This window comes from Leucoraja erinacea, chromosome 18, assembly GCF_028641065.1.
Source record: "Leucoraja erinacea ecotype New England chromosome 18, Leri_hhj_1, whole genome shotgun sequence".
Lineage (NCBI taxonomy): Eukaryota > Metazoa > Chordata > Chondrichthyes > Rajiformes > Rajidae > Leucoraja > Leucoraja erinaceus.
In genome coordinates this window covers 8479082-8503256 of record NC_073394.1, presented here as the reverse complement: position 1 = coordinate 8503256, position 24175 = coordinate 8479082, and the positions used below count along the sequence as shown (strand labels likewise).

The following is a 24175-nucleotide window of genomic DNA, read 5'->3' as shown; positions in this document are numbered from 1 at the left end:
GACCTGACCCAACTTGCGGGGGAACAATTTGTGTTAATAAATTATAATTCTAACAATGAGGAGAAGATTTTTACCAAAGAACTTTTATTTTTACGAGGATGTTTCTGTAACCAGCTTCCGTCTCCGCACTAGTATCTTTGCTCCGCTATGGGATCTTTGGTGCGGACACGGAAGCCGGTTACTGAAATGGGGCCGAAAATTATCCATGAATCTGCCCAGGAGCATACTACGTCTTTTTCGTCGAGTGATCTAGCTTGCTTGCTATAGGATCTTTGGTCATGAGTATAGAGTGAGTACAGCAGGGGGCTGAGCATGTAGCCTTGAGGTGCTCCCGTGCTGATTGTTATCGAGGCTGACACCTTTCCACCAATTCGAATAGTCTGTGGTCTGCGAATGAAGAAGTCCAGGATCCAATTGCAGAGGGATGTGCAGAGACCCAGTTCTGCGAGTTTGGTAATCAGCTTGGAGGGGATGATTGTATTAAATGCCGAGCTGTAATCAATGAATAGTAGCAATGTTACGAAATTTTGAGATTTAAAAAATCAAGTCTGCAATTTATCCCATCAGATAAAGCATAACAATAAGTTTAATTTGACACCTAATTCACTTTCATATCTCAAGTAATAAAAGAGTTATGGCCATTTTCATACTCGGAAATTAGCATCTTGTTCCCTATTGATTTTCTATGGACATAACAAAAAAGCTGTGATCGTGGACAGTCAAAAGCCCATAACCTTCTTAAAAATTAAGAGAACTGAATGAAATGTTCAGTTATCATAGATTGAAGCATTCTGAAACAAATAAAAATAATCTTACTTGGATGACCTGAAATTAAAGCATATAATTAGTTAGTTACCCAATTGTAGCTAATTTCAAACTTCAATTACTAGCTCTAAACATCTATCCATTTCTTAATAAATGATTAACATTTTTAAATGGCCCAAGTGTCCAAATAATATACACAAATAATTCACAATAAAACATGATTTTTAAATCTCATTTACATCAATTTATAGGCCAAATGGAAGGAATTTAGTGTTCATTTGCTGTAAATTAAAGTCAATTAAAATCGGCTTTCTAGTGGGTTCCTGTGAACGCGCTGGTTTAGAACGTTTACATTGCGCTGGATTTGTGCCCTCAAGTGCCCAGAAAAATACTGCGGGATATAAAGAGCCCAAAATGAACTACTCGCTATAGAAAACTTTATATACAGGGTTATATACAAGCCCCATTTAATGTAAAAATAAGGTACATACCTTTAATTGTTTGCTTTATAAAACCCTGCGAGAGGTTGCAGAGTGAGAGAGTGATTTTTAAACTACTATAAATATTATACAAGGCCATAAAAACTAATAATACCTTTTGCGACGGGGTCTTTCAGCGATTTTCCGTTAATGATTTACTAGGCTGAACATTTTCGATTGGAACAGCCTAGTAAAAATCGCGTTTTAAACCCGCCCCCTCTAAACAGCGCCAAAATCGTGGACACGGGGTAGGGCAGATGCTCAGCCACGATTCAGGTAGGTTTTGTAACATACCTATGAATAGCAACCTGACATATGCGTTTTTATTGTCCATGTGGTCTAGAGCTGAGTGGAGAGCCAGCAAGATCGCATCCACCATTGATCTGTTGTGGCGGTAGGCGAACTGCAGTGGGTCCAGGTTTTTGTCGAGGTAGGAGTTGATTTGCGCCATGATCAGCCTCTCAAAGCACTTCATCACCACCGACGTTAGTGCTACTGGTCGATAGGCATTGAGGCACGTCACCTTGCTCTTCTTGGACACCGGTATAATTGATGTCCTTTTAAAGCGGGTGGGTACCTCAGACCTCAGAAGTGAGAGGTCGAAAATGTCCGTAAAAACTCCAGCCAGTTTGTCCGCACAGGTTTTTAGAACACGACCGGGTATACCATCAGGTCCAGGTGCTTTTCAAGGGTTCACCCCTCTGAAAAATTTTCTGACGTCGGCCTCTGTGACTGTGACTGAAATACCATCACAGCGAATGGGGGCTCGAGAAGGCACATCAGTATTCTCCCTATCAAAGCATGCGTAAAACGCATTGAGCTTGTCAGGGAGTGATGCTGCGCCGGCATTCGAGCTACCTCCTGATTTTGCCTTGTGGGAGGTGATTGCCATCAGGCCCCGCCACAGCCATAGGTCTCATCCTCCAGCTTGGAGCAGAAGTCCCTTTTGGCCTTTTTGATGGCCTTACCAAGGTCGTATCTGGACTTCTTGTAGACCACTGTATCATCAGACATGAATGCCCGGTGTCTGGTCTTCAGAAGAGTGCGGATCTCAAAGTTCATCCAAGGCTTCTGATTGGGAAACATTCGGAAGGTTTTTGTATGGATGCAGTCCTCCACACATTTCTTTATGAAGTCTGTAACAACTGTGGCGTATTAGTTCAGGTCCGTTGCTGAGCCCCTGAACATTGCCCAGTCAACAGACTCCAAACAGTCCTGGAGTTGTTCTTCTCCCACCTTTTCATCAGAAACCCACCCTGAAATTTGGGCATTGAAGCTCCCCCTAATGCTCCAGCGTAGTGCCAAGTAACAGCCATGTTGCTGAAAGGGTTGTTGTGATACAGCATGGTGTTCCGGAAGTCTCACACCAAAAGAGCTACCCAACATCTGCAATCTCCTTGACCTCGTCCTTACCATACCGGCAAGTTCAGCTGAGGCTGAGCGAGGCTTCAGCCAGCTGAAGCAGTTGAAGACCACCATCAGAAGTTCCCTCCAGGATGACCAGGTGACTGACCAGTTCTTCATCATGCTGCATGCCAGTAACATCAAGGACCTTGGTCCCCGGCCAGCCATCAGCTTGTGGCATGCAGGAGGGATGAGGGCAAGGAGGCCTGACACGGGAGAAGACCCAGCTGCAGCATCTGCCTCGTCCTGACTGACAAGTCTGATGAGGAGGATGCTCTGCTAGAGAGCGACTCGGATGACAATTAAAGTGACTTTTACATGTATTTGAACAGCTCTTTACTTTGCTTTTCATGAGATGGTTTACTGAGTAAAAGAGATACTATGTACATTCAAAAGTATGGTATAGGTCTGGTCAGGTAATAATAATACAGTAACAAGTATGTAACAAGTATGTTACACTAAAAAGAAAATCGAAGCGCACTTCCATTCTCTTTATTTCTTTTAAATTACAAAATCCTAGAGCAGAAGGGATATTATGTATCTATTTTTCCCCTCTGTCTACCTTCAAAGGTATCAAACAGATCGATTAAATTCTTTATCAACTTGCCTTGCTGTGACTGGGCACAACAGAGATTGATGATCGAAGATTCAAGAGGAAAAGACCGATGCTATGGCCATGTCACGATAATCTTCGGTCCTACACAGAAAACAAGCTTGCATCAATCTGTAGTGTGCATGGTTACGCATATATGTTACCATGGTCCAGGATTTATTGACACGGGTTGATCATACGCTGAATAATCCAACCACATTTTTGTTTGGAAGTGGAAAGAAATAATAGAAATTACATTCATTGCAATTAATGTGTAAAAAGAGTTGAGATACTGTATTATAATTTTGCTGCATGTCATTGTGGTATATATCATATCTTGATTATTGAATATGTTTAGTTTGTGACTTTATTTGAAGCAGAAATAATGTGTGATTGCTTCATTGAGCATAATTCCGACTGGTAACTACGCACCTCGATCACATTATCGCATGCGTCGTGCAAGCTGTCTTAAATGACCATCTAAACTGTCATTCGGCAACCTAAAAAGGTGCCTAGGTTGCCCGGCTGGCAACAGTGGAAAAATAGTTAAATGAGAGCCCTGTCAATAGACATCTGGGTATTGAGGGCATTAGCGGACGATATATGGTCATAGTGCCGGGAAATGAAGCTGTGGTAGAAGGTCTGCCATCATTTTGAGAATGATTGAGCAGGCCTGACCAGCCAGATGGTCTATTTGTAATTAGATTCTGCATAACTATCATTTTTTTGAAGGTCATATATCAAGTCTCATCTTCGCAGTGCATATTTCAAAAATATGACTCGTGGTGTGGCTTTGGGGGTGATGCACTTAAAATTGTTTCAATTCAAAGATGTAATTTCTATTTACAATGGCAAATTGTAAATAGAAATTACAATAAATGAACAAAATGTGAGAAAAACTTTCAAATAGCCACTTTAATTTTCACTATAAGATATTAATTTGCTTCTTTTTTTTGAAGTTTTCAAAGAGCCATTACTAGCAGTTAATCTAGTAATTCACACCCTAATTTAAGCAAGAATTTAGTAATTGCAGTTTACAGAAACGGCTTGTTCTGCACTTTGATGTTTCTGCTTTTCATGGGTATGGCAGCATTGTGGTCAGTTTAATGGACATTATCATGTCAATAAAAGGCGTAGCTATGGACACGCGCATGGGCCCTAGCTATGCCTGCCTCTTTGTAGGGTACGTCGAACAATCTTTGTTCGAGGCGTACCAGAGCCCTATCCCCAAACTCTACCTCCGCTACATCGACAACTGCATTGGTGCCACCTCCTGCACCCACACAACTCACTGACTTCCTCCATTTCACCACTAACTTCCATCCAGCACTCAAATACTCCTGGACCATTTCCCTACCATTTGTAGACCTCACTATCTCCATCGCAGGTGATAGACTACTGACCGACATCCACTATAAACCCACTGACTCCCATGGCTATCTGGACTACACTTCTTCCCACCCTGCTTCCTGTAAGGACTCCATCCCCTACTCCCAATTCCTCCGTCTATGCCGCATCTGCACCCAGGATGAGGTGTTCCACACCAGGGCATCGGAGATGTCCTCATTCTTCAGGGAACGTGGGTTCCCCTCTTCTACTTTAGATGAGGCTCTCACCAGGGTCTCTTCTATACCTCGTAACTCTGCTCTCACTCCCCATCTGCTCTCACTCCCCCTCACTTTCCCCCCCCCCCCCACCACCACCACTCATAACAAGGGCAGATCTTCCCACCTCCTCCCCTGTCTGCTTTTCCACAGAGACTGCTCCCTCCGTAACTCCCTGGTCAATTCGTCCCTTCCCCACCCAAACCACGCCATCTCCTGGCACTTTCCCTTGCAACCGCAGGAAATGCTACACTTGTCGCTTTGCCTCCCCCCTTGACTCCATTCGAGTCTTTCCAGGTTCACCTGCACCGCCACCCCAAGCAGTCTTTCCAGGTGCAGCAGAGGTTCACCTGCACCTCCTCCAACCTCATCTATTGCATCCGCTGCATTGGATGTCAGCTGCTCTACATCGGTGAGACCAAGCATAGGCTTGGCGATCGCTTCGCCCAACACCTCCGCTCAGTTCGCATAAACTACCTGACCTCCCCGTGGCTCAGCACTTCAACTTCCCCTCCTATTCTGATTCAGACCTTTCTGTCCTGGGCCTCCTCCATGGTCAGAGTGAGGGCCACCATAAATTGGAGGAGAAGCACCTCGTATTTCGCTTGGGCAGTTTGCACCCCAGCGGTTTGAACATTGACCTCTAATTTCAGGTAGTCCCGGCTTTCTCCTTCCCTTCTCAGCTCTCCCTCAGCCCACTGTCTCCGCCTCTTCCTTTTTTTTTTCCTCCCCCCCCCCCCCCCCCCCCCCCCCATCAGTCTGAAGAGGGGTCTCGACCCAAAACATTGCCTATTTCCTTCGCTCCATAGATGCTGCCTCACCCGCTGAGTTTCTCCCGCATTTTTGTCTATATTCGATTTTTCAGCATCTGCAGTTCCTACTTAATCATTAAAAACTCTCTGTTTACTCAAACCATTCAGGGAAGCACATCTGACATCTTTACTTTCTCTGATCTATCTGTGGCAATGTGATAGTCTCTTATGTGTCCTTTGAAATGGCATCTCAAATGGATAGCCGATAAGTGTATCCAGTGAATAAATGAAAAGTATCGTCGTCACTGGATAGACTTGGTTTATACTCTCTAAAATTTAGGAGATTGAGAGGGGATCTTATAGAAACTTACAAAATTCATAAGGGGTTGGACAGGCTAGATGCAGGAAGATTGTTCCCGATGTTGGGGAAGTCCAGGACGAGGGGTCACAGCTTAAGGATAAGGGGGAAATCCTTTAAAACCGAGATGAGAAGAACTTTTTTCACACAGAGTGGTGAATCTCTAGAACTCTCTGCCACAGAGGGTAGTTGAGGCCAGTTCATTGGCTATATTTAAGAGGGAGTTAGATGTAGCCCTTGTGGCTAAGGGGATCAGGGGGTATGGAGAGAAGGCAGGTACGGGATACTGAGTTGGATGATCAGCCATGATCATATTGAATGGCGGTGCAGGCTCGAAGGGCCGAATGGCCTACTCCTGCACCTAATTTCTATGTTTCTAGGTCTTTGAGACTAAACGTACCACAGTATACTACATAACAAAGAATCAAACCAGGACATAATTTTGAAGACCTGACTAAAGATACCTGTACATTTTCCCAAGTCTACCTTCCCCAGTTACCCTATTTTAATTCACAGATTTTGGGGAAAAATTAACAGTGCCTGACTGAAAGACTTATTTAATAGACAGTTGTGAAGTTGAGCTCACAGGAAAAACCTAACAAAAATACAAAGGTAATTTTCTTCAGCATTTTTATACAGTTTTAATCAGACAAATGTTCTGAGCTTTTTCGGCTGGATAGGTAAAAAATAATGTCTGCACATCAACCAGAAGGGGATTTTTTGTTTAGGATATGTAGACTTGTTAGCAAGTTCAGTCATGTCAGGGATTGCTTATGTGGATGGCTAATAACTGCAAGGTTAGTTTGATGTGTTTTTCCCAGTTCTTCTGAGGTTGAACATTTACTAGTTAAGCTCTGGGATGAATTATTCACTATATCTATGAAATGGTACCCTAGAACAAAAAAATGCCTTTTATGACTGAAGGAATAAAAACTAGGACAAAAGGATATAATAAGTACATGAAAATTCTACAATAGTTCTACTTTGAATATTCTCTCGTGGTTGTGGACTGCTTTATTTCTATTGCATAGAAACACTTTGAAGTCATTGACTGGTAAGATACCACAAAAAATAGAACATGAAAATGCTTAGTGAAAAAATATGGGTGTATTGAAGCATCTTCTTGAACATTGAAAGAACATAAACTCAGGCCAGGGCAAAATATACACATCTGTATATCGGCAAGACCAAGCGCAGGCTCGGTGATCGTTTCGCTGAAAACCTCCGCTCGGTCTGCTCAACACTTTAACTCCCCCTCCCATTCCCACACTGACCTTTCTGTCCTGGGCCTCCTCCATTGTCAGAGTGAGGCCCAGTGCAATTTGGAGGAACAGCACCTCGTGTTTCACTTGGGTAGCTTGCACTCTAACGGTTTGAACTCTAAATAAAAGTAGCATTTGCGCTCTCTCCCCCCCCACTGTCTCTGACATAATTTTATCTCTGTGCCGCCCACACCCCTGACATCACGTTACCCATCCTCTCCAGAGATGCTGCTTGTCCCACTGAGTTACTCCAGCATTTTGTGCCTACCTTCAAAATATACACTATCTAATTGGTAAACAGCTCTTGCCAAATATAATTTTCTGTGGCATGTGTTCTATGAAGAAGGACTTTCACATTTAATTTAATATAGAACATTACTGCACTCTAATAGGCCTTTGGCCTACAATGTCAACAATCATCTCAAACTTCTACAGACTTCTCAGGGAAGATACTGAAGCTAGAAACACTCCACTACCACACTCTGACTCCTAGCAAGCCAATTTTGTATCCAATTGGCTGGCTCGTGTTGTCTCATCTTGACTAGTCTATCCTGCAGGACTATTGCCTTGTCAAAAGCCTTGCTAAACTGTTCTATCTTCGATCATGGATATGCAGGTAATGGCGGGATATGGATCACATGCAGTTAAAGGAGATTAGTTTAACTTGGCAACATGTTCAGTGCAGGCATTGTGAGCCCAAGGGCCTGTTCTTGTGGTATACCGTTCTATGTTCTAAAGTCAATGTAGATAACGTATACTGCCCTACACTTGGCAATCCTCTTGGTCATCGCTTCAGCAAACACAATCAAATTTGTGAGATACAATTTCCCACGCTTAAAGGTAGGCCGACTATCCCTAATCAGTCCTTGTAAGTCCTGTGATTTTAAAGCTCCATCTAATTTTCCTCTGGGACATATGGGAGGGATTTTAATTGGATTATAAGTAACCTCTGGTTTATATGGTTGTTGTTCTTGGTATTTTGTTTCTTTAATCATAGGAAGTCCAAATAAATTAAGCACAGAAAAGCAGCATTCAAATATGCTATAATGCTAAACGGCCTTCTCAGCATGTCAGAGGTTACCCATTGTAAAGAGGGATTGTGTGGGTGTGGCAGTGGTAAAGAGTAAGCCTTCAATTAAATTACTTGGGATGGGAATTTGAAAGAGATCTCTCAATAGATAGTAAATATGTTTACAGCAAAGATATAAGATCTTTGGTTTACAGGGCTCCTATAGTCCTTGAAAGTCCTGGAATTTGAAACTGGTTTTTCAAGGCCCTGAAAGTCCTTGGATTTATTATAGGTCCTTAAATTCACTTTTTATGATAAAAGTATTAATTCATGCAGGGTAATGTGGTGTTTTTTCATCGTTTATAATGCGTATTTTTATTAAAAGTCGGGAAACACTGTTAGTTATGTTTGTCTTTGTCGCCTATTTACATATTCTCTTGCCTGCTTTGTCGCTGAGAATAAAGACATTAAAGAAGCAGGAATGAGTGTCTTGTCCAGGGGTGCAGTGCTGCCGGAGCTCACCGGAGTGGTGAGCGGTGGAGCTCTGTGCCTGCGGACGGTCGAGTCGAGGAGTGTCGGTGGAGGGACCAGTCTGAAGGTGGGCAAGCTTGCGATCCTTGGTAGAGTCCAGGTAGGCAAGGAAGCGTTTGAGGGTGTGGATCTGGCGTCGAATGAAGTAGAGTTGTAGTCCATTGCAAGAGTGGGTGGGTGAGTGGATGCGCGCGTGTGCGGCTGCGGGAGAGCCGGGGTGAGTTGGTGCTGGGTCGGCACCTCTGTAAAAATACTTGCTTGATAATTGTGTTTCATGAAAATTAGTGAGTGCAACCGTGCAATATTTTGTCATATTATTAAGTGTTATATGTTTTATTGTACTCGTTATACACTGGGATGTAGTGATAGACTCTAATCTTGTTTGACACTCTTGGGAGACTAACTTGCCCCCCCCCCCAGCAAAACCGGAAATGACGCCCCTGTTTGACGGCTCCGGCACCTAAGTAATAAGAGCTTGTAAAATGAAATAGCAAAGTTTTCCATTATCATGGTCTCAGATTGAATAACTAAGAGATGGGAAAATGGACCATCAGTGCTCTATTGAAGTACAAATATAGATAAGTTAACCATCGTGTGTAATTATTATGTAATTTAGTGTCGTTCTGTGCAACCTGGACTAATGGATCACCTTCTCGGGTTTCCCTGAAAATCAGTGTATGTACATCAGAGCACACAAGTAACACAACAGAAACCAAGGTCTCATCTCCAAATTCCAATGGGCATTTGGCAATAATTCGAGCGATATCAATGGTTCATATCTTCGAAGGAACTTTGAGTTAAAGTTGATTTTTCTACTGTGTTCTCTGTACCAGAGGTGTGCAAAACATGATTTTCAATCAAATCTGAGATGGTGACCAGCCAACCTTCTTACTTTTTAATTGGTACAGAATCAAATCATCCAATACCAAGCAATTTGTATACGTCTCCAATAAACCATCAATGTTTGTTGGATTATGGTCCTTGAAAATGGGATTTTTGGACCTTAAAGTCCTTGCATTTATAGCTGTTCTAAGTGTACGAACCCTACGTTTAAATTTGTTTCCGCTTGATGGCTGGTAACAAATAGAGGACGGTTTTAAATTGGCCATTTTGGGGGGGGAAATGGATAGCTCTGACCTATAGCTGTGTTACACTGCTGATTTTATTTCTGTATGAACCCCTTTGACAGAATTGGGAAAGATTCTTGATTTCATTTTTCCTTTAAAGCTGTATTGGCATGTTATTCAGAGATTTGAAAAATTATGAACATTGGAAACCAAAATATTTGAGTCTTTCCTGTTGTGCCATTACAAGCTTGTTCTCGGTCCCCATAAAAAAAATTCACCCAGAGAGATGTGAATCTGTGGAATTCTCTGCCGCCAAAGGCAGTGGAGGCCAATTCACTGGATGTATTTAAGAGAGAATTGGATATAGCTCTTGGGGCTAATGGAATCAAGGGACATGGGGAGAAAGCAGGAACAGGGTACTGATTCTGGGTGATCAGCCATGATTATATTGAATGGCAGTGCTGGATCAAAGGGCTGAATGGCCTACTCCTGCACCTATTTTCTATGTTTCTAAATAGAGTTTAAAAAAAACATTGACACGCAAATTGTAGTAATGTGAACTTCCCATGAATATATAACTGAATTTTCAGTGGAATTTTGTTGTTGATTAATGACACATGAATTGTTTTTAGTAGAATATTTTGAAATTAAATTGAGTAAATTCAGCTGATTATTATTATACATTTGACAACATTTTAGTTTCTGCAAAGGTGAGAGCATATTGTAGATCACTTTAGACAAACTGAAGTTCCTGTACCACTTTTTTACTCATTTCGTATTCACCTTCGTTTGCCATGCACAATCCTAAGTTTGAAATATACAAGCTCATTCTTAGTAACTTTTATAGATGTCAGAATATGCTATGTCATGGTTTAATTTTATATTGTGGACATTTTAAGCAATCCCTTTAAAGGAGATAATTGAAGTAAAGCAGCTCATAAAAGTTCATTTAAGTTTTAAAGCATCAATTTTCGGAGCTGAGCCAGTTTTGCACTCAATTATACCGTATTAAATTGTTGTGGTTTTGACAATGTTGGTGTACATTGATGCTTGATCGAAGCTAAATTAAAAAAATCTTTCCACCATCTTGCATTTTAATGTTAGTTCTACAAACAATTTTAAAATCAGTAGGATCATGAATCCCATGTAAGCCTAACCGTGCACAGAAGTTGGATCTGGTCTTTTCTTCTCCAATGTTTGAAATCCATCAGTAAATTCAGGTCTTCCATGTTTGTGGATGCCATGCATCTCGATTCCTGGACCTGTTTTGTTTAAATTGAGCGGCTGGTATTTTAACAGTTAGATGTGTGGCATTCTGTTGTTTTCCAATAAAATTTGGGTGTCAATTAACTTGTACAGTTAATTTTTAATTGAATGTCCATTGCCAGCAGTCAGAACTTGTGAACATGTTCTTCTTTAAATCTCTGGAGTTACTGGAAGTCTTGTATTATAGTGGTGCGAGCACATATTATCAATGACATATTATCATACTTTAAAAGAGCCTGTTAGAAAATGGTGCAAAGCAAATTAGTGTTTAAGTGTTGGTATTGAGTGAAGGTATCAAAATCCAAATGACTCATCAGTCATCAAACACAGCAAATCTTTCGTTTTTGTTACAGGGTCTTTCCTATTAAGTAATTTAGGTACCTGATGAACTTTTACTAAGGGACTTCATTTTCTTTGTATAATGATTAACAATTATTTTTGATTTTACTCGGTAAAATACTTTGTGTTCTCTGTACAATTGTCCTTTTTTTTTTACAAAAGACCCAGTTTCAGTCAGGCATTTTTAAAATACATCTCCCTTATGTGGGACTTACTGGCAAGAAAGCTGATTTGTTTGTTCCAAGTTACTTTTGAATTACTTTTGGAGCTATTTGATGTGGTGCTTATTCACAAATGCTAAGTCTAAATGATACTAATGAGTCAGTTGGGTTTTTACCATAAATTCCCCAGTTATTGCGATAGGGTTTGTGTTTGCAGGTCATTGTCCAGGTCTCTGAATTACTGACAGTGTTATAAATTCTGTCCGGCACCACTGAATTATATGAAGGCATTTCTCTTCAATCCAATCGTGAATGGGGTTTGTGTTGGTACAGAAACATGATGTCAAGTTAATTTAAATGAATGTTCAGACTTAAATATTTGATAATGGTTTGCATGGATATTCATGGAAGTTATTCAGGAAATGGTGTACATTGCCTTTTGTCTTCGCAATAATACATTCCAAAATTTCAAACTCTATATCAAGTCAGTTGTGAGGATAGCATCTCTTACACAGATAAACACTTGTGTCTTAGATCATAATCATAATAGTGCTTTATTAGCCAAGTATGTTTTGCAACATACAAGGAATTTGATTTGCCATACAGTCATACCAGTAAAGACAAGACACCCAAATATTTTTTTAACATGAACATCCACCACAGTGACTTCCCCACATTCCTCACTGTGATGGAAGGCAAAAAAAGTTCAATCTTCTTCCCTTCTTTGTTCTCCTGCGGTCGGGTCACTCGAACCTCCTGTTGTCGGGATGATCTTGGCTCCCGCAGCCGGTGGTCGAGCCTTCCGCATCGGGGTGCTCAAGCTCCCACATCGGGGTGATCTCCGCTCCCCCGCGCCGGTAATAGATTGAAAAAGGTTTCCTTGACCCCTCCCCCACCCCTCACATCCCACATAAAACAAACCAGAGAACGTTAACACATACTTTTAAAACACACTAAAAATAACAAAAAATGCGAAAAGATAGACAGACTGTTGGCGAGGCTGCCATCGCTGTCACATGACTTGTGTATTCATGTTAATATGCTGTGGTGACTATGCTTTTTCATTGAAATCAAAGATTCCTGATAACATAACATTTATGTTGTGGGGAAGGTGCTGGAATCAATCATAAAAGATGAAATAGCGGCACATTTGTATAGCAGTAACAGGATCTGTCCGAGTCAGCATGGATTTACAAAGGGGAAATCATGCTTGACTAATCTGGAATTTTTTGAGGATGTAACTAGGAAAATGGACAAGGGAGAGTTGGTGGATGTAGGCTTTCAGAAAGCATTTGATAAGGTCCCACAGAGGTGATTAGTGGGCAAAATTAGGGCACATGGTATTGGGGATAGAATGCTGACATGGATTGAAAATTGGTTGGCAGACAGGAAACAGAGTAGGGAATAACTGGTCCCTTTCGGAATGGCAGGCAGTGACTAGTGGGGTACCATAAGGCTCGGTGCTGGGACCACAGATATTTACAATATACATCAATGATTTAGATGAAGGGATTCAAAGTAACATTAGCAAATTTGTGGATGGGTGGCAGTGTGAACTGTGAGGAGGATGCTATGAGAATGCAGGGTGACTTCGACAGGTTGGGTGAGTGGGCAGATGCAGTTTAATGTGGATAAATGTGAGGTAAACCACTTTGGTAGCAAAAATAGGAAGGCACATTATTATCTGAATGGTGTCAGGTTGGGAAAAGAGGAAGTATAACGGGATCTGGGGGTCCTTCTTCATCAGTCAATGAAAGTAAGAATGCAGGTGCAGCAGGCAGTGAAGAAAGTGAATGGCATGTTGGCCTTCATAACAAGAGGAGTTGAGTATAGGAGCAAAGAGGTCCTTCTGCAGTTGTACAGGACCCTAGTGAGACCACAACTGGAGTATTGTGTGCAGTTTTGGTCCCCTAATTTGAGGAAAGACATTCTTGCTATTGAGGAAGTGCATCGTTTACAAGGTTAATTCCCGGTATGGCGGGACTGTGATATGCTGAGAGAATGGAGTGGCTGGGCTTGTATACTCTGGAATTTAGAAGGATGAGGGGGATCTTATTGAAACATATAAGATTATTAAGGGTTTGGACACGCTAGAGGCAGGAAACATGTTCCCGATGTTGGGGGAGTCCAGAAGCAGGGGTCACAGTTTAAGAATAAGGAGTAAGCCATTTAGAACAGAGACGAGGAAACACTTTTTCTCACAGAGAGTGGTGAGTCTGTGGAATTCTCTGCCACAGAGGGCGGTGGTGGCAGGTTCCCTGGATGCTTTCAAGAGAGAGCTAGATAGGGCTCTTTAATAATAGCAGAGTTGGGGGATATGGGGAGAAGGCAGGACCACGGTACTGATTGGGGATGATCAGCCATGATCATATTGAATGGCGGCGCTGGCTCGAAGGGCCGACTGGCCTACTCCTGCACCTACTGTCTATTATATTTAGCTTTACTGTTGACTGCATATATCCATGCTGTTAAAAGCTAATAAAATAGATGAGAATGAACGAAATCGGATCATGCAAGTTACTTTACATTCCGTACACTTTATACTTTTAATAACAATGAGGTAAAACTCAGTTCATCTGGTACTTTGTTGAAGCCAGATTTTCACAACACACTTTTAAATCACTTTTTTAAAGATATTACACAGTAGTATAATACATTTTTGAGTGATTCAAGTGACCTTAACTTAAATGAAGTGCAGGAAACAGTCAGTAACTTTGCATGGAGTGATGAAAACAGGCCGGGTGAGTTTAAAGGGAGTGCAGGAAATAGGGCCTGGGATTGCTTAAACTGAGCACAGAAAATAGAATACGATGAGCAATGGGCAGTGGATTATTAGAGTTTTAGGGTAGCAATCAAGTGGCAAAATTTTGAATGAATTAATTGCATAAGAATTTAAGTTTCATTTTACTTTATTTTGCTCAAGTGAGGGTGTTCACAATTGGGGCTACCATGCCATTGCAATGGTGACGCATTTTTCTCATGGCCTTTCCAGTTAATCCTGTTTATTTAATCTCAAACAATGTAAAGGACAACACAATCAACTGCATTAACCAATTCCCTATACAATATGCTTGCATGCACCAATTTCTAATACTTGGTGTGGCGGCGGGGTGGTTGGGAAGAATAATATTTCCTATCCATGTTCATAGTTTATGATAACCCGTGATCTGATGTCAAATGGGATACTTTGATCACACGTGCTATTTAAGCCAAGGAGCACTGCAGGAATTTATTATTTTCAGCCACATACACTTTACAACTCATCTAGAAATTGAAAGTTGTACAGCATGGAAACAGGCCCTTCAGCCCAACTCATCCATGTCAACAAAGAAGCATACCTGAACTGCTCCTGTGTGTCTGTGTTTGGACTATGTACCTGTGCAAATATCCCTCATTCGAATTGCACTTGTCTTTATACCTTCCCGTGACAGTTTGTTCTATCTACCCACTACTTTGTATGATTAGTTCTATTTAGCTGATCTGCTAAGTTATTCCAGCACTTTGTGTTAAACACTGCAATTTAGTTTCTTGCCCACCTCCTTAATTTCACTATCAATGGGACCTCGCTGAGTAACCCCAATAATAGTTGCTTTCACCCACTCGTAAAATTAAAATCAGTTTGTCATGTATACCAAGGTGCAATGAGCTTCCTTGCTCACATAAAGCTCAACAGTAAACAGTATACCCACAGTAACGATAAATACAAAATTAAATAATGGATGCAAAACAGCAGAATGGTCCAAGATTGTAGTGCAATCCAGACTAGTGAAAAAAACCCAAAAACCTATTTTCCATTGATCGTGGTGTATGTTGGTAACTATGGCCAACATGCCATTAACTTTCTTCACTGCCTGCTGTACCTGCATGCTTACTTTCAGTGACTGATGTACAAGGACACCCAGATCTCATTGTACTTCCCCTTTCCCCTTTTCCTAACTTGACACCATTCAGATAATCTGCCTTCCTGTTCTTGCCACCAAAGTGGATAACCTCACATTTATCCTCATTAAACTGCATCTGCCCACTCACCCAACCTGTCCAAGTCATCCTGCATCCTCATGGCATCCTCCTCACAGTTCACACTGCCACCCAGCTTTCTGTCATCTGCAAATTTGCTAATGTTACCTTTAATCCCTTCATCTAAGTCGTTAATGAGGAAACATAGAAACATAGAAAATTCGGCCCTTCGAGCCTGTTCATTCGGCCCATTCAATATGATCATAGCTGTTGTATATTGTAAATAGCTGTGGTCCCAGCACCAAGCCTTGCAGTAGCCCACTAGTCACTGCCTGCCATTCTGAAAGGGACTCGTTAATTCCTACTCGTTAATTCCTACTCTTTGTTTCCTGTCTTCCAACCAATTTCCAATCCATGTCAGTACCCTACCCCAGTACCATGTGCTCTAATTTTGCCCACTAATCTCCTATGTGGGACCTTATCAAAGGCTTTCTGAAAGTCATCCACTGGCTCTCCCTTGTCCATTTTCCTAGAAAATCCAGAAGATTAGTTAAGCATGATTTCCCCTTCGTAAATCCTTCCTGACTCGGATCGATCCTGTTACTGCTATCCAAATGTGCCACTATTTCATCTTTTATAATTGACTCCAGCATCTTCCCCACCACCGATGTCAGGCTAACTCTTCCACACCAGACAAATAATATGACACTTTGTCACAGATACAAACCAATGTCATGTTCATGTGTTTTTAGTCAGTTTCCCCATTTGACTGAGGTTACATTAAGAGCTCTGCCTCTTCCCTATCACATCTCATTCACCACTCTCTTGTATTCACTAACTAATGCAGACTCGTGAGTGAATATTACCTTGATTTGAAAATTCTTATTTCAAATCCCTTTTTGTTTGATTGCCAACTGGCTTTAACCCCACTTCTCACCTGCCACAATAGGTGTACTGCTTTAATTTTCGCCTCTTGAAACATTTGTTGCCATTATTGAGGTGTTGCGCCTGTAGCTATTACTGCCTAAAATCTTTAATCCCCTTCCTAAAGGTCGGCCCCCTCTTTAAAAACATTAATATGTGCTCTTTGCGTGTTTATTCATTTCTGAAGCACTTTTGAACATATTACAACATTGAAGGTGTCATGTATACAAATTGTACAGATAAGAGCTTTAACCTGTAGAACTGTCTTTGTAAACAGTTTAATTGCTCTTTTGTCTTGAATTATAAATGCTCAGATCATCTAAATAGAAGTAGGTTAGGTATCTAACTGAACTTCATAAACTGTAATCATGTTGGTCATAACATGCTCGGCAAAGATGCATTAGTTGTCAATTAGTCACACCTCCTTGTTTGCACATTTCTGGTGGATAAACTTAAATTTGCATTTGTACAATATCAACAAATCTTGTGAAACAGTTAAGTGCGAGTTATGTGACTGAGAAAAGGGAACCAGCATCTCAAGTTTCAAAGAACCATTAATTAGATGAGCAGTATTTAGTAGTTGCCGGCAAATTAAGGGGGAAACTAATCTGAATGCTCTAAATATTTTCTTTCCTTCTCCAGTCAGTTGACTATATTTGGATTGAATGAAACATCACACATAAGGAACAAGCAAGAACATTTCAAACTCATTTTACAGCTACTTGACTTCTATTAAAATTGTGTAAATTAAATTTTGTTTTTGGAGCCTAATTTTTATCATGTATATAGAGGTGTGCATTTGATTTTCATTTCGCATGTCATGTTTTTAACTGGACAGCAAGTGTAATCTTGACCATAGGTGTTGACTAAATTGGTTACAATTACACCTTGTGCTGAGCTGGCTGTAATCCACAAGTACAGTTTACATTGACCCACATTCAAATCCATGTTTAACCTGTCCCATGGTACGAGTTCATTCCAAGAGTTCTCCCGAGTTTGCCCTGATTCGAACTCGGAGATTTACGGTAATGGCTACTCGTCGGTACTCGGGGCTCTCGTCGACAATTTTCATCATGTTGAAAAATCTTCATGAGTCTTCCTGTGCTTGCCTGCCGTTAGCGAGTCTTCCTGAATACCTGCCATTAATGCTAAGAGACGTCCCCGAGCTCCGACGTACCAGCTGCATTCATTCTCCATGCTTACCACGAGTTTGATTTTTTTTTAAACTCGGGAGAGCTCTTGGAATGAACTCGTATCATGGTACAGGGCTATTAGGCTCTCTTACTCCTTGCAAAGCAGATATACCAGCTTTTAGGCAACACAAAACTGTTACTGGAACTGGAGGGCTTGAATACAAAGAGATTGTGGATACGTTGGGACTTAGGAGGCTGATGGGGTGCCCTTAGAGGTATATAAAATCATGAGGGGCATATAACTTGAAAAACCCCTGTTTTTTCTCCAAGATAGTGGAATCTAAAACTTAGAGGATTAGATTTTAAACGAGAGACGAACAATATGACCGGGACCTAAGGGGCAACATTTCAACTGAGAAGGTAGTGGGCATGAAGAATGAGCTGCTGGAGGAACCTAGTGGTGGGCACAATTTATGTACAAATGTTGTTTAAACAAGTTTATGGAAAGATAAGGTTTAGGTGGCTTTAGGTTAAAGCTAAAAAAAAAAAAGGTCAATTCTTGAGTGGCCAAGTCAATCACCTGATCGGAACCCAATTGAGCATGCCTTTTATGCTGAAGAGAAAACTGAAGGGGACCAGCCCCCAAAACAAGGTTAAGCTACCGATGGCTGCAAAACAGGCCTGACAGCATCACCAGAGAAGACACCCAGCAACTGGTGATGTCCAGTTAGTCTGACATCGGTAGTGGGGAAGATGCTGGAGTCAATGATAAAAGATGAAATAGTGACACATTTGGATAGCAGTAGCAGAATCGGTTTGAGTCAGCATGGAATTGCGAAGGGGAAATCATGCTTGATTAATCTTTTGGAATTTTTTAAGGATGTAACCAGGATAATGGACAAGGGAGAGCCAGTGGATGTAGTGCACCTGGACTTTCCGAAAGCATTTGATAATGTCCCACATAAGAGAATAGTGGGCAAAATTAGAGCATGTGGTATTGTGGGTAGCGTGCTGACATAGATAGAAAATTGGTTGGCAGACCGGAAACGGTAGGAATTAACGGGTCCCTTTCAGAATGGCAGGCAGTGACTAGTGGGGTACCGCAAGGCTCGGTGCTGGGACCGCAGCTATTTACAATATATGTTAATGATTTTGATGAAGGGATTAAAAATAACATTAGCAAATTTGCAGATGATGCAAAGCTGGGTGGCAGTGTGAACTGAGGAGGATGCTATGAGGAAGCAGGGTGACTTGGACAGATTGGGTGAGTGGGCAGATGCATGGCAGATGCAGTTTAATGTGGATAAATGTGAGGTTATCCACTTTGGTGGCAAAAACAGGAAGGCAGATTATTATCTAAATGGTGTCAAATTGGGAAAAGGGGAAGTACAACGGGATATGGGGGTCCTTGTTGATCAGTCACTGAAAGTAAGCATGCAGGTACAGCAGGCAGTGAAGAAAGCGAATGGCATGTTGGCCTTCATAACAAGAGGAGTTGTGCATAGGAGCAAAGAGGTCTTCCTGCAGTTGTACAGGGCTCTAGTGAGATCACACCTGGAATATTGTGTGCAGTTTGTCTCTAAACTTGAGGAAGGACATTCTTTCTATTGAGTGAGTACAGCGTATGTTCACGAGGTTAATTCCCGGGAATACGGGACTGTCATATGTTGATAGATTGGAGCGTTTGGGCTTGTCTACTCTGGAATTTAGAAGGATGAGAGGTGATCTTATTGAAACATATAAGATTATTAAGGGTTTGGACACATTAGAGGCAGGAAACATGTTCCCAATGTTGGGGGAGTCCAGAACCAGGGGCCATAGCTTAAGAATAAGTGGTAAGCTATTTAGAATGGAGATGAGGAAGTACTTTTTCACACAGTTGTGAGTGAGTGGAATTCTCTGCTTCTGAGGGCAGTGGAGGCTGATTCTCTGGATGCTTTCAAGAGAGAGTGAGATAATGCTCTTAGGGATAGCGGAGTTAAGGGATATGGAGAGAAGGCAGGAATGGGGTACTGCTTGTGGATGATCAGCCATGATCACATCACATTGGTGGTGCTGGCTCGAAGGGCTTAATGGCCTACTCCTGCACCTATTGTCCATGAATCGCAGACTTCGCAGAATCTTCGCAGAATTGCAGACTTCAAGCAGTTCCCTGCATGCAAAGGATATGCAACAAAATAATAAACGTGACTGCTTTCATTTACATGACATCGCCGTGTCCCAAACATTATGGTGCCCTGAAATGGGAGGGGGCCTATGTATAAACACTGCTGTAATTTCTACATGGTGAAACCAAAATGTAGAAAAATGGCCTATAAAAATCTGACAATGTGCACATGTGATTTTTTTTTTTCTATTACAAAGCTCAAATTGTAGAGTACAGAGGCAAATAAATAAATGATGGGTCTTTGTCCCAAACATTTGTAGGTTTGATAGATTGAAGGTAATTAACAAAAGATGCGGAAATCACACCAGACATTTTTTCTGCAGTGAGTGGTGTGCATCTGGAATGCATTGCTAGAGAAGTAATGGAGGCAGATTCAATTGTAGCAGTATAAATGAAGTTAGATAAGTATTTGAAATACAGAAATTTGCAAGTGTGGGGAGAGGGTAGTGAGTGGGACTCGCTAACTTTGAAGAACTTCATTTATGCTTTAAACTTAACAATAGTTTAGATCTTTGATTTTCTTCCAGTCTCTGTTTAAAAATAACTGCATTTTACTAACCAAATCTGTTGCCTTTGTTTCTTCTCAGCTTGAGCTATGGAGCATCACATCCAGAAACTGACCTCATTCATAGACAGGCTTATGCAACATCTCACCAGCTGCCTGGCTATACCACTACACATCCCACAGGTAAAAAATGATTTAGAGTGGCGTTGTGTAACTTTCTTTCAAGTTTATTAAAAAAAAAAAAAAAAATGGAATAAAAACAGTGTTGAAAATATTCATTTGGGCAGGCTGCATCTGTGAAGAGAGGTGTAGGGAGGAACTGCTTACACCAAAGATAAATATAAAATGCTGGAGTAACTCGGGCGGGGGGGGGGGGGGCAAACGGCATCTCTGGAGAGAAGGAATGGGTGATGTAGGAATGTTACAACATTTTGAGATTTTAAAAATCAAGCCTGTAATTTATCCCATCAGATAAAGCATAAAAATAACTTTAATTTAATACCTAATTCACTTTCATATCTTCATTATTACAAAAGTTATGGTCATTTTCATACTCATAAATTAGCATCTCGTTCCCTATTGCTTTTCCATTGACTTAATACCAAAGCTATGATCAAGGACAGTCAAAATTAAGATTTAGAATTTAGAAGACCTAAACTTAAAAATTAAGAGAACTGAATGAAATTTTCAGTTATTATAGATAGAAGCATTCTGAAACAAATATGAAACGTCTTACTTGGATGACCTGAAATTAAAGCATATAATAGGCTGTGCGGGCCTAGGAGCTTTATTCTGCAGTTTCGTGACCGAAGTCACCAAACGACATGAAATTTTCACATATTGTGTAAGAAAAATTATATAAATCACCCCTGAAACTCGATATGAAGAAAAGACTTGCACATTTTTATTAAATTAAAGAAAAAAAAAGAAAAATTTTGGGTAATTTTTAGTCCAATCAAGGCACGTTTAACATTGAGTTGTCTGCCAGTTGGCCAATCACGCGCGCTTTGTTTCAGGCTAGCACACAAAATGGCTGAGGGGGCCTCACAGATGCCTGTTTTACTGGAGATTCCGATGTGTTGTTCTGTGGAATAAATGGCGTGGAAACTTGCAGCAGGTAATTGTATTTAGTGGGAAAAGCATTAAAAAGGCTGAAGAAAGTGCTGCTAAGTTGATGGAAGTGTTGAAAGTGATGGAAGTCTTGAAAGCAAAGTCCCTGCTGAAGTCCTGGAACACCAAGATTAAGAGCCAAGAACCAACTCTAACTAAAAGGTAAGATCTAAAGTCTGAATTTATGAAAATCTATCTGTATGGAGTTTAATTAATTCAGTTGCACCCTTTTATAATGTGAGTAAATTCATTCATTCACTTACTTCATTCATTCACTTACTTCATTCATGAAGTTGAGGGCCTAAACTATATGTTTCCATAACAGTCAATTAAACATTGTCACTAATGCCAGCCTGTTGTAGAGTAATAAGTCTTTAACAGCTAATCTCGGAGCTGCCTGCGAAAACTTACCGGGGAAAAAGTGCGCAGATCGCGGGGCTGAAAACGACCGCTAAAGACGGCACTATGTACAGGCCCCCCCCCCCCCCCCCCCCGCGGCTTCACTTTACCGCGAGTACCTATGTCCCGCGATCGGAGCACTTTTTTTCCCGGTACGTTTTCGCAGTAAGTGAATGAATGAATTTATTCACATTATAAAAGGGTGCAATTAAATTAATTAAACTCCATACAGATAGATTTTCATAAATTCAGACTTTAGATCTTACCTTTTAGTTAGAGTTGGTTCCTGGCTCTTAATCTTTGTGTTCCAGGACCTCAGTAGGGACTTTGCTTTCAAGACTTTCAACACTTCCATCAACTTAGCAGCACTTTCTTCAGCCTTTCTAATGCTTTTCCCACTAAATACAATTACCTGCTGCAAGTTTCAATGACATTTACTCCACAGAACAACGCATCGGAATCTCCAGTAAAACTGGCATCTGTGAGGCCCCCTCAGCCATTTTGTGTGCTAGCCTGAAACAAAGCGCGTGATTGGCCAACTGGCAGACAACTCAATGTTAAACGTGCTTTGATTGGACTAAATTACCCAAAATATTTCCGGTTTTTCTTTAATTTAATAAAAAATGTGCAAGTCTTCTTCATATCGAGTTTCAGGGGTGATTTATATAATTTTTTTTCTTACACAATATGTGAAAATTTCATGTAGTTTGGTGACTTGGGTCACGAAATCCTATTTCTAGACACATTTTTGATGCTCGGCCCACAGCCTATAATTAGTTTGTTACCTAATTGTAGCTAATTACAAAATTGACTTTTGTGACGGAAATAGTAATAAACACTCAGACTGCCATGAAAATTCAAAAATTTGATATTCTCAAGATCATAACTTGAATATTATTGTATTATATGCTGTAAATCCATAACGGGTAAAGAAATTTTACGTCTTTATGGAGAAGATCAGTTGCTAGCTGGTACATTGGCATATCATAATCAGTAGCATCACCCTCCTACTCAGATTGTAACCAATAAGCAACTCTGTACACCTTGTTTTTCCTCAACTTTTCAATTTTGGCATTGTAGACTACAAGTTTTTGCTCTTCGAACCACGCATGGCATATTTTTCTGCTCACTACTTTCCCATTAAGAATGTCCTGTAGGTCATCACATTTGGAGTAGTCCAAATTCGGATAATCTCTGCGAATGCTGTCTAAATCAGTCTCTTTTGCTGTGCATTTGGATTGACATTTTTGCATTTCTTCTTCGGAGACAGTAAAATGTAAAGAAGAAAAAAAATGTAAAGAAAAAAAAAACGCTGAACCGCATTAACAGAAATAAGTTATTATTTGCAGTTTTAGAAAAAAGGTAGAAAGGATAAAGTTAAATGCTAAAACAAATAGTAAATATCCAACAAAATTTCATATTCATCAGTTTCATCAAATCAATTAAATTTAATTACAAGATCTAAGCACCTATCCATTTCTTAAGAAAAGGCTAAAACATTTAAATAGCCTAACTATTCATATAACAAACTGATCCCATTCACATAAGAATTTACAATATAACATGATTTTTAAATCACACTTTGTCATGAATTTATATGCCAAATGGAAGGAATTTAACGTTTAATTCCTATAAAATAATCCAGAAATATCCACTCAAGATAATCAAATTCAATATTTTTTGCACAATACATCTGACTATAACTACTGTGGATATTTAGTATGAAAATATTGATCGTGGATAGACAATAATACAAAATATAGATGATTAAGATGTTCTTATGACATGATTGTGCAAAAAAATAATGAATTTGATTATCTTGAGAGTGGATGTTTCTGGAATGTGATTGATTGGAATGTTGCCGTTGCCATAAATGTTAAGCCCATATCGGCAGGCAAGACATGTGCGATTCGTATGGGGGCCTAAATAACATTTTTCGCATCATAAGATTAAAATGAAGCCACACCAAAAAGCAAGATAATGTCAAATAAACCACATACTTTTGTTTTGTCCTGATATTGCGATCCGTGATGTTGAAGGCGTTAGAAGTCGCGTTTAACTTCAATCCAGCGATGCAATCGTCCAGCAAGTTTTTTTGTTAAACGAGAACGGAAGCGTGAACGATTTTTCTTCATCAGCTAGCAGCCCAAGGAAATCCCTCTCCAACAACCAATACAAACCTGCGTTTTAATCTCCCCCCCCCCCCCCCCCCCCCCGGGAATTGCATGCACAGGCAGTGGCAGATCTGCAGCGCTGCTGATGGTAGGTTTTGTAACAACGCTAGGTGATATTTTGGGTCTCAACCCGAAACTTCACCCATTCCTTCTCTCCAGGGATGCTACCTGTCCCGCTGAGTTACTCCAACATTAGTTGTCTATCTTCTGTGAAGAG

At 40.7% G+C, this 24175-nt stretch overlaps 1 protein-coding gene across 1 annotated transcript in view; it reads left to right on the top strand.

Moving 5' to 3' along the window:
- qser1 (glutamine and serine rich 1) overlaps positions 1 to 24175 on the top strand; it is a 72378-nt gene that overhangs the window by 19146 nt on the left and 29057 nt on the right. Inside the window, exon 2 of the mRNA XM_055649233.1 lies at positions 20358 to 20458. Coding sequence (XP_055505208.1) covers positions 20358 to 20458 — 101 coding nt within the window. The remainder of the gene's footprint in view (positions 1 to 20357; positions 20459 to 24175) is intronic.